At 35.3% G+C, this 11,972-nt stretch overlaps 1 protein-coding gene across 1 annotated transcript; it reads left to right on the top strand.

Moving 5' to 3' along the window:
- Window positions 1-2,268: 2,268 nt before the first annotated feature.
- rps29 (ribosomal protein S29) lies at window positions 2,269-4,941 on the top strand. Its single transcript, XM_079584065.1, has 3 exons — window positions 2,269-2,466; window positions 4,222-4,321; window positions 4,831-4,941. Exons 1-3 carry the CDS (start codon window positions 2,405-2,407, stop codon window positions 4,837-4,839), a joined length of 171 nt encoding a protein of 56 aa, XP_079440191.1. The 5' UTR covers window positions 2,269-2,404; the 3' UTR covers window positions 4,840-4,941.
- The last annotated feature ends 7,031 nt before the right edge of the window (window positions 4,942-11,972 follow it).

Raw genomic sequence — 11,972 nt, 5'->3', positions numbered from 1 at the left:
CCATTGACAAGCGTTAACTTCCTCGATTGAAGTTTAAAACTATTGGATCTGCCCAGAGCCGCTCTGGATCTGCCATAACCAATCACTAACGTTTGGTCATGACGAATGACGACTCAAACTAGCGCACGACCTCAACGTCATCGTTCTCAGCCACTCCCTCTGTTCGCTGATTGGACCGGTTAAAATTGACTGGAGAAAACCCAAGAATACACCGCAAACCCAGACGTAGTTCTGAAGGGAAATGAAAATTGAGCGGAAGCACGTAGGAGGGCGGAGCCAGGCTAGTTTATTTGCGCGACAACTGCGTTTGAGGGCCTGCAAACACAAACTTTTGAAAACGGTTTCAAAGTGCGATTTTTTTTTGACAACGATACCGTTATTGTCTCCGTGTAAACTACAAAAATATTAATTTGTGTAAACTGTGACGTCATGCGCATGTGTATTAAGTGGTCGGTCTACAGGTGAGTAGTGCTTCTTTGTGACATCGCCACCTACTGGCCTGGCAGCAGAATACAGCATGTGTAATCGTTTTCGCGGATCCACTTGAAAGGGGGCCATTTTGACAACGTTGTCGTCAGTTTGCGAAAAACGCAAAGGAAAAAAAGTACTTTTTTTTTAGTACATAATTGTTGTGCAAACGTACCCTCAAATAATATGTCACTGGTTTATGAATACAGCACAGTACATATAGTGCATTTGTCCCCGCCCACTTTTTCTGTATTTTTCCCATTCATGTTCCCCATAGGGATTTAAAAAAATTATTAGTTAAAGCATTATAAACCATAAAGCAAGCCAACCAGCTACAAGGAGAATCACAATATTACAAACTTTGATTTGAAGGAAAACAAGTTTTTGAAAGGACTGTGACTGTGTACTTATAGCTTTAGTGAGGGAAAGAAATACAAACCCCTTGAAGCATTGCAAATAAATAAATATATATATATATACGATATATTTTAAGTATATTTCAAAATATGATATATAAACATTTAAGTATTTTGAGAGAGATCAAGTCGATTCGCGGTTCTTCATGGGAGTGGGCGGAGCTAAATGCTATTTTCGCGCGTGTTGCTTTTTTCGACTCACTGATTGGTGTATTTTTCTGTATTGCATTATGGGTAATGTAGTCTTCACCAAGAATTCTGCTGTTAAATAATAAGCTGAAATAATGCAGGCTGACGCGGGATCAACAGAAGCAAATACATCGATTATCAACCTCCTCGTGGCTCACAGTATGATGTCTGTCTCTAAATGTTCATAAGTTATTGTTCAAAATCTTTTGGAGAACATGAATAGAGTTGTTACTTCCTGAATCGGTGTCAATAACGAAACGCATTTTCAGTGACATTTGTGACAGACTACTTGGAGATATTCATTTAACATTTATTTTGCTTGGGTTTTGGCTGCTAAATAAAGTCTAAAGATAATATTTCTATTTTATTTTGTATTATCCAACGAACTTTAGTAGTATAGTCTATATAGAATTTACATCTTAATACATCCAATAACAGAAAAACATGCCAGAGTGAACAAATTGATTAATATATTCATATTCACTGTGTATTCATTAAAGATAAAGATAAAGACAGTGTTCTCGACTGGCGCAATAATCCTTATTCTCCTGAAGAAAATTAATAAAATTGGGCTTGGATCATTTCTTATTGTTTATATGTGAAATTTCCCCAAGATAATAAAAAGTTGTACAATTAAAGTTAAATTATTATTATTATTATTACTTTCATTGGAACAATACATACATGTATCAAAACTATTGAATTTAATTATAACATTTGTTTTCCTTATAATTATATTTTCCACATCCAGACAAAAAAAAAACCTTTGTGTTTATACAATCACAAAACAAAAACTTGATTATTTTTCTACTGAACAAAAATTACATAAATAATACATTTCTAAATGAAAGCTCTCTAACGCACTTATATAGGCTATACCATGTCAAAATTGTAAATGTAACCTCTTTTATTTTATTATTTAAACAGTATGATTCACACAAAAAAACAAGTTTTATTCCAGGTTATATGTCTAAATACTCTAAAGAGAATCTAACGGTTTCACTGTCAATGTCTGAATCATTTAATTTACATTAAAAAGAAAATAAATAAAAGTGTGGCACGTGACATGACACTATAAGGATGCAGAAATGGAAGCTGAAGTCCTATTTTGAAATAATGATGCATTTATCTCGTTTACGAATATCACGAAATAAATAAATAAATAAATACACGTACATTAATAAAAAACACGGTTTCACTAAGCAGCCACTACGCGTCGCAGTCTTCGACGTTGACACCGGATGCTTCACATTCCGTAGAAGAAGAGCGTATTTTTTGCACATGCGCACGAGCTCAACTTCCTTTTCGACATCCCGATTGAGAGAGACGAGATGGGCCATCAGCAGCTCTACTGGAGTCATCCGAGAAAATACGGCCAGGGATCCCGATCCTGGTCAGTTCTGCTTCTCTCGTGTGTTTAATGTGAAGGCTTCGGCAAACGCGTGAGCTCGGCTCGCTCGGCCCGAGTTAGTGTTTGTTATCTCCTCGGGAACGTGAAGCACATGCGAACCAACATGGCGGCCGCGCGTCTTCTCCTGCTCGAGCTGAGCTCATCTCATAGTCTGGGGGAGATGTGTAGGACACTAACAGAAGCTTCTGAGGCGATATTTCTCTAAAATACGTGTTTTTGAAGAAGATTCAGCATTAAGAACGATTACAGCGTATAACTAACGTCTTTCGTGTAATTAATGTAATGTGGCTGAAGGCACACCTTAAGAAATGTGCTTTTCAATCCTGCCGTAACGTTAGTGTAAGATTGAGGAATGATAGATGTGTGTGTGTGTGTGTTAAACACTGATGGAGCAGCAGATGTGTGTGTAGAAAGTGGTTAAGAATATTATAAATGTGTGAGCTGGCGATGGGAGAAAGAAACTCGAGCTAAAATCATGTATTTTCTAAAGTTAAAGTCAATACTTGTTCAAAACAATAATTTTAGCTAAGTGTGTACTATTTTCAGTGTATTTGGATAAACAAAATAATTCATTTTTGATTAATAAAGCTAGTAATTAAGATGGTGACATAAAAATACAGGAAATAGAAGAGAAATTTGGATTTACAGTAGTAACAATTAATTATTTTATGATATGATTAATATATATTTTTAAATATGGTTTCATTATAATTGTGGTATCTAAGATGGACACCTGACTTAATATATAATATTTTCCTTCTGAGTCTGACCATGTCAACAGTGTAAAAAGTCAGCAGTTTATTATCCTGTTAATTATTGTGCCTTAATTACTTTTAAGATTTTAAAGTGCCTAAAATACTTTTACATATTATTCTGTTGCTGATAAACTGTTTTTAATTACCTTGAAAATCATTAAGACTGTAACAAAAATACAGGAAGAAAAGTCTAGATTTACAGTAGTAATCATATAATATAATTCATTGTTACTACTGTAAAGATTTATTTTCTTCCTGTATTTTTGTTAGTATTAGTGATTTTTATAGACTTTTTTAAAATAGTTTCATTATAATTATGGTGATTTATCTCTAAGATGGACACCTAACTTTATATATAATATCTTCCTTCTGAGTCTGAACATGTCAACAGTGTAAAAGTCAGTCAGCTGTTTATTATAGTGTTAATTATTGTGCCTTAATTATCATACTTCTACATATTCGTCGGTTGTTGATAAACGGTTTCTTTAATTACCTTGAAAATCATTAAGACCTTTGTCTCAAAATATATTCAGTAATTTGATCTATTCTCATTTGCTCCTTAAATCTACAACATTTTAAAAAGCATCACATTAGCGCAGAAATCTGACATATTTCCACATGCATGTCGAAAAGAGAATAAAGTACTTTTATAATATAGACGTATGAATCTCTGCCCAAATATTACATATTACAGTTTGAAGTTGACTTTTTTTAATAGGCAAGGCTGATTGCAGATCATTAATCTAAAAGTAATTTAATATAGTTTGCTTTTTATAATTTTACTAATGCATTTTAAACCTCAATCACAAAGCTTGAGCCAGGAGCTAATTAAGTATTGATTGTGTTTGTGTACATTAATCACTTTAGTTTTTTTGGTCATCTGTAAAATTAGTTATGAAATGCACATTTGTATTTTATAATTTTAATACGTTACTGTTCATTTTCATGCATTTCTATTCTAACCTGTTGGTTTTCCCCCCAGCCGAGTGTGTTCCAACCGGCACGGTCTGATCCGCAAGTACGGACTCAACATGTGCCGCCAGTGCTTCAGGCAGTACGCCAAAGACATCGGCTTCGTCAAGGCAAGTGCTGCACTTTATGTCACGCAATTTATCACAATTAATGCACATTTTTTTGTCTGCAATTCATGCATTATTATTTTTTGCAATTTATTCATGCATGCTTATTGCAATTCATGCATGCTTTTTATCGCAATGCATGCTTTTTTATCGCAATGCATGCTTTTTTATCGCAATGCATGCTTTTTTATCGCAATGCATGCTTTTTTATCGCAATGCACGCTTTTTTATCGCAATGCATGCTTTTTTATCACAATGCATGCTTTTTTATCGCAATGCATGCTTTTTTATCGCAATGCATGCTTTTTTATCGCAATGCATGCTTTTTTATCGCAATGCATGCTTTTTTATCGCAATGCATGCTTTTTTATCGCAATTTATTCATGCATCTTATTGCATAAGTGTTTATGCTGTTCAGAATGTGGTCAAGCTGACATGAGTGTGCACTTTTTACAAATGTTTCGCTGTATGACTTCTAAAACTGACCTGTTGTCTCCTCTCTCTGACTCCAGCTGGACTAAACCTGTGGACGGCTGAACTTCCGTGATGCGGAGTCAACATCCATCCTGACGTCATGAAGTTACTTTGGAAAGTCCAATAAACATGTTTTTCTTTGTTCAAAAGTTGCAATGCGTCTGATTCTGGAGGGAATGAAAAGAGTTTTGATTTGAGTAAACTGGTGGATTATTAGTAGTTAGTTATGCTTCGTTTCTATCAACATAAACTGGTTTACTCACTGGAGAACACACCTGGATATCATTAAAGTTAACGATGAGTGTCCATTGAAATAAAGATGAGTTTGCTTGCAGAGACTTGAGCTGTGATCATTTAAAATAAAGTGGGCATCTCATCAATGCACAAGTGATGTTGACCAAAGGGATGCGGAGTAAAACTACATCAAATGTGTCGGGTAAAGGAAGCAAATCCCTGACAGAAGAGAGGGTTTGGTTTACTAATTAGTTGATATATCTACAAAATAAATGTGCAGATTGGGAATGACTCCTGTATAATAAAACCATGGTTTAGTTTGTGTGTGCCATATATGTAATTATGCTGGAGTTTTTTATAACTTTCCATGAGTTTTTCTAGGTTATGAAGCTTCCAGTCCACACCAATACAACACAATAAGAATTATAGAATACAAATATGAAAAGCAGTTCATTTCATTAATGCCACATAAGAAAATATGTTGCTTCATATCAAAATTATTTACCAGAGTATTTTTCACACACACACACACACACCTATGCTCATGCTTTTTTTTTTTTTAAGTCAGTTGCATTAAAACACAGATTGGTGTATTTTAATACCAAAAAGACTGATTGGTAACTACAATAAGGTTCATTAGTTAACATTAGTTAGCATGAATTGCTCTTATACACCATTTATTCATCTTTGTTAATGTTAATTTCAACATCTACAACTTAATTAAAATCTTGTTAACATTAGTTAATGCACTGAACTAACATGCACAAACAATGAACAGCTGTACTTTATTAACTAACATTAAGATGAATAAATACTGTATCAAATGTATTGTTCATTGTTAGTTAATACATTAACTAATGAACCTTATTGTAAAGTGTTACTGACTGATTACTTCTCAGTGTTGGTCAGAACAGCTCTTCAGTCGCAGTTTTACCATAATGGCTGTTAATGCAACTGGCCCCAAAGTGAAGACTTTTACAGTAAGTTAACCATATAAACAGTAATTATTCCCGCCCAAAACCAGCCGACGAGGATGGGATTCGAACCCACGCGTGCAGAGCACAATGGATTAGCAGTCCATCGCCTTAACCACTCGGCCACCTCGTCGTCGAACAGAGCTTTTGTTGTGGAAAATAAAAATAAATAAACGATATGATTATAATTACATGAATATTATTCATAATATTATGAATAATATTCATTAATATGAATAGGCTAATGATGCGAGCGGCTTGCCGTCATCATGGCATTATTAATATTCATGAGTGACGCAGGCATGCAGGGGCGGATTTAAAGCTGCCACCCTGATTAAATATATATATTATTATTATGATTATATATTATATATCGCCACCTCAGATTCATCAAGGTAAAACGTTTTTTCCGGTTTCAATGTGTTGACAAAATTATGTACCGCGAAAAAAATGGCAAGAAAACACAGGTTTCTATAAGCTTTCTTTCTTGAACAGGTAAAAAAATAAATAATTCACAAACATTTAATTTACAAATTCACGAACAGACTGACTGTTTTTCCATTTTCTTTTCGTGAATTGTGGTATTATCTACACGTATAGACTATATCATCGTTTATTTTGGCCCATGTCGTGTACCGTAGCTATTTTCTCGTTGCGCGCGAAAAACCGTTGACTTTCATCAGAGTGTCTGCTTTCATCATGAATGTCGACGAAAAAATTACATTAAATCGTTAAAGAAGGTCCGGGTCACGGAGAATAATGAGTTAAGAATATAATCATAATTGACTTGATTTACATTTGTGGAAAACAAACTTTGCGATAGGATAGATAGATAGATAGATAGATAGATAGATAGATAGATAGATAGATAGATAGATAGATAACGTTAGATAGATAGATAGATAGATAAACTTAAATTTCACAAATAAATAAAGAAACAGCAAAAAACATTTAAATAAACATTAAATTTTTAAATAGAAAGACTGAAATGGTATTTTCTTGTGAAACGTACTTCAATAATCTTCGTTTTACTTACAATGATTTTTTACAGTGTATACGTTTATATTTCTGTTTTTCTTCAATTTAATTTAACTTATTTCTGTATATATTTAAGGCCTATTATTATACAGTAGGCTATAAATATATAGCTAAGTTTAATATGTCATCTAATTCTTAGGCCTATAAGTACACAATTATAGCCTACAGTATATAAGCATAACTACATTTAATATTTCATCCAATGTATTTGAAGAGTAGCCTGTAGATATAAGAATATTAGTGTTCATCATGTTGATGAACTGAGCAGTGTGTAAAGCTGTCCTCAGACACTAGATGGCAGAAACGCGAAACATTTGAAGAGTTGATCTGCTTTATTCCATAACTGCTGCAAAAATACAGTAAATCACACTTATGTCCTTCAGAAAACACAATATTAGCCTGCAGCTTCTAATACTAATCTGGTGAATCTTACTGCTGAGATCTATAATCATTATAAGTGATAATAAAAGGCATTTTTATTATGAAAACAATTAAAATCATCCTTTATTATTTCTCCCACAGTATACTTTTTTTGTGTATGATTTGACTACAAAACCCTATCTATAATAATAATATAATCGATAGTTACTGTAGTAAAACCATGGTTAATTTTGGAGTTGGCAATGGTTTTACTGCAAATATTGTTGTAAAACTAGAGCTGGACAATTCTGGATAAATTGAGAGTCACGATTGTTTTTGTTTCATAACAAAAATAAAATAACGCAATTTACTTGAGGTTCAAATGCTGCAGTCTATGTCGAATTGTTTCATTAATTAGAATTAACCGTTTAAAATCAGTTTGAATGTTGATTCAATGACTCACTCATAAAGACGTCCCTTGTTTCATAACTGGATGAATCCATAGATATACATAATAAAGGCTAGATGTCTCGTCCGCGCTGCTGGCCAATGGAGGTCGACGTCCGCACCTGGCGGCCATCTTGTCACAGTCAGTGTTTTAATGCTGCATGTACTTTTTAAATAACCATAACTTGCTCCATTTTCTACTGATTTTCAAAAGGGTTGCTTTGTTATAAACGTCAGAGATGTAGTTATGACACTGCATACTTAATATAATATTATATATTTCAACATGTTCAAGCATCCAGATTTATTGCCACGTTAATAACGTTTGTAAGAAACCAAACCGTTTGTAAATCCGTCAAGATTTCAGCGAGATAAGAGCATTTGTGTTCGTGAAGATCACTCGCCTTACATCAGGAACCACAGAGCCCGCCAGAAAGCTTGCCTGTGACAAGATGGCCGCCGGTGATGACGTTAGAGACTCCGCCGTAAGACATCTGTGCTGCCTCCCAATTCGCACACTATCCGTCCTAAACAGTATTCGAAAGTAGAATTAGTACGTCCCAAATCGTAGTATGTTGAAATGAGTGTTGCTAAGATACCCGGATGGTCTACTATTTCCGGTCAGAATCCGAAGTTTAGATCGATGCGCACGTTAACGGCTAATATTGCCCACAATGGACGAGGATTCGGTTAGAACTACAAACATGAGTGAAAAGTGTTAAAGGAACACTCCGACTTTTTGGGACTTTAGCCTATTCACCTTATCCCCCAGAGTTAGATAAGTCCATACATACTTTTTTTCATCTCCGTGCGTGCTATAAGTCTGTTTGACGCACCCACCACTAGCCTAGCTTAGCACAAAGACTGGATGTAAATGGTTGCAGCTAGCATACTAATCCAAATAAGTGACAAAATAACGCAAACATTTTCCTATTTACATGTTGTGATTTGTATAGTCACAGAGTGTACAAAAAACAAAGTCACATGAGACACAGACATATTTTAACCGTATAAATACTGGGAACTATATTCTCTGAAGGCGAAGCACTGCTACTTGGGCGGAGTGATAACCGCAGCACCTGAGACGCGCCGAGGTGAGGAGCAGAGAGTTCGTTCAGAGTTTGGGTTACAGAGTCAGCAATTTATAAATAGTAAAAGCGTAGTTTACAATCATGGATTTTCGCTGTATTGTAAAGAGCTGTGACAATAAACAGGAGACCAGGTAATACCATGATGTTTCATAGAAAACGCTGACCGGATGAAGAAATGGCTACTTGCTCTGGATATTGATCAAAACACACCTAATGAGATTATCAAGGGACATTATGTTTGCTCGGTACATTTCACTGAGGACGACTATTTTCAAAAAAGGGAATTTGCCACAAGGAACGTGTGCTGAAGGATACAGCCATCCCATCGATATCACATACAGGACAAAGTGGAGCGGCTGCGGTAAGTGTTCCGTTATATTTTTAAATGTTTAGCCTAACGTTACTGTAACAGTGCCATTAGCTAACTTAGATCTAATGTAACGTTAGTGACACTATTATATGAATAGGGTGGTAACTACTATTGCAGTTGTTTACGGGCTCCATGTATCCCCTGTAATGTTAGTATTGTTGCCTCGAACGCGCTCTGTCGTCCCAGTAACACTTGAGCGAAGCTAGAGCTCACATATAGTCACGTTGGTTTTGTTGACAGAAGAAACACCGGCGCGTCTCAGGTGCTGCGGTTATCACTCCGCCCAAGTAGCAGTGCTTCGCCTTCAGAGAATATAGTTCCCAGTATTTATACGGTTAAAATATGTCTGTGTCTCATGTGACTTTGTTTTTTGTACACTCTGTGACTATACAAATCACAACATGTAAATAGGAAAATGTTTGTTTTATTTTGTCACTTATTTGGATTAGTATGCTAGCTGCAACCATTCACATCCAGTCTTTGTGCTAAGCTAGGCTAGCGGTGGGTGCATCAAACAGACTTATAGCACGCACGGAGATGAAAAAGGTATGTATGGACTTATCTAACTCTGGGGGATAAGGTGAATAGGCTAAAGTCCCAAAAAGTCGGAGTGTTCCTTTAAAAAAACTACAGACATGGAGGACGCGCGAGTCCGGCGTTATAGAGAGGTTTAGATAAAGGGGTTTGAGTGATTAATTATCAGTATCTAACCTGACGAACATGTATTTATTCAATGTTGTCCACATTATATTGCATCTGCAGCAGCTTATGAACTTTTGTAAAGACACGTTTAGCCATTAACTTTTAAATGCATCATTAGATTCAAATTCCAAACACATGAGGAGAGTCTCCGCATGAAAGACTGCAGATGAACGTGCGACTACATTTCTCTCCGATGATGAATGATTCAATGACTCACTCATAAAGACGTCACTTGTTTCATTACTGGATGAATCAGTGTTTTTGAGCGAATCTCTTGAGTGAATGATTCAATGACTCACATTTATAAAGACTTCTCTTGTTTCATTACTGGATGAATCAGTGTTTTTGAACGAATCTCTTGAGTGAATGAATCAATGACTCACTCATAAAGACGTCACTTGTTTCATTACTGAATGAATCAGTGTTTTTGAGCGAATCTCTTGAGTGAATGATTCAATGACTCACTCATAAAGACTTCTCTTGTTTCATTACTGGATGAATCAGTGTTTTTGAGCGAATCTCTTGAGTGAATGATTCAATGACTCACTCATAAAGACTTCTCTTGTTTCATTACTGGATGAATCAGTGTTTTTGAGCGAATCTCTTGAGTGAATGATTCAATGACTCACTCATAAAGCCGTCACTTGTTTCATTACTGGATGAATCAGTGTTTTTGAACGAACCTCTTGAGTGAATGATTCAATGACTCACTCATAAAGACGTCACTTGTTTCATTACTGGATGAATCAGTGTTTTTGAACGAATCTCTTGAGTGAATGAATCAATGACTCACTCATAAAGACGTCACTTGTTTCATTACTGGATGAATCAGTGTTTTTGAGCGAATCTCTTGAGTGAATGATTCAATGACTCACTCATAAAGACGTCACTTGTTTCATTACTGAATGAATCAGTGTTTTTGAACGAATCTCTTGAGTGAATGAATCAATGACTCACTGATAAAGACGTCACTTGTTTCATTACTGAATGAATCAGTGTTTTTGAGCGAATCTCTTGAGTGAATGATTCAATGACTCACTCATAAAGACGTCACTTGTTTCATTACTGGATGAATCAGTGTTTTTGAACGAATCTCTTGAGTGAATGATTCAATGACTCACTCATAAAGACGTCACTTGTTTCATTACTGGATGAATCAGTGTTTTTGAGTGAATCTTTTGAGTGAATGATTCAATGACTCACACATGTTTAACAGTCACTTGTCTCCACCTACTGGTGTAACGATGTAATGATACAATTTTTATTTGTAAATCATGGTGAGACCGTGGTTACTTACTCTAGTGTTACTTAAACTGATTTTTGTAGTAAATCCATGGTTCATGTTCACGAGGCAGTGAGTCATAAGCTGGTTTATATCTGACGATAAAAGCGGTTTAATGTTCCTCATCATCCGAACTGCGACCTTACAGGAGAACGAACTGAACAATGATGTCCAACAGCAGTTATGGATATACAGTAGAAGGATATTTATGGATTTTTAATGGCCATAAAATGAAAGCAGAGTTAAATGTGTGTCTGTAGCAGCAGAACGAAGGCCTTGGCCTGTGTGTGTGTGTGTGTGTGTGTGTGTGTGTGTGTGTTTGCCATCTATTTCAGAGATAACAAGACGGTTCAGATGTTGGTTGGTTGGCATGGAAACATGTTTCATATCCACTCGCACATGAAGATACTCTTGTTTCTCGGTCTCCTCGACGGGCTTTGACCTTTGAGCTTATTTTTATTCCACATGTTTGCATGATTTCATTGTGATAAAAAAATACTTTCCTCCTTTTGCACAAGCATTCAACCAATATCAGATAAGAGCATGTGTAATTTTGCTCAGTTTGAATCCTTATATATGAAATATTTCAGCTTAAATTTGAAAGAAATCAAATAAATTATTATGTTACATGAACTATGAAAATGAAATAAATATATATTTTTTAAATTATAATTCTCAATGG

This window comes from Phoxinus phoxinus (genome assembly GCF_949152265.1).
Source record: "Phoxinus phoxinus genome assembly, chromosome: 16".
Taxonomy (NCBI): domain Eukaryota; kingdom Metazoa; phylum Chordata; class Actinopteri; order Cypriniformes; family Leuciscidae; genus Phoxinus; species Phoxinus phoxinus.
This window is presented reverse-complemented; position numbering and strand designations above follow the sequence as displayed.

Coding starts and splice junctions, on each gene's coding strand:
- rps29 (XM_079584065.1), top strand. CDS start 2,405: ATGGGCCATCAGCAGCTCTACTGGAGTCATCCGAGAAAATACGGCCAG. Junction 2,467..4,221: donor GGCCAGGGATCCCGATCCTG/GTCAGTTCTGCT, acceptor TTTTCCCCCCAG/CCGAGTGTGTTCCAACCGGC.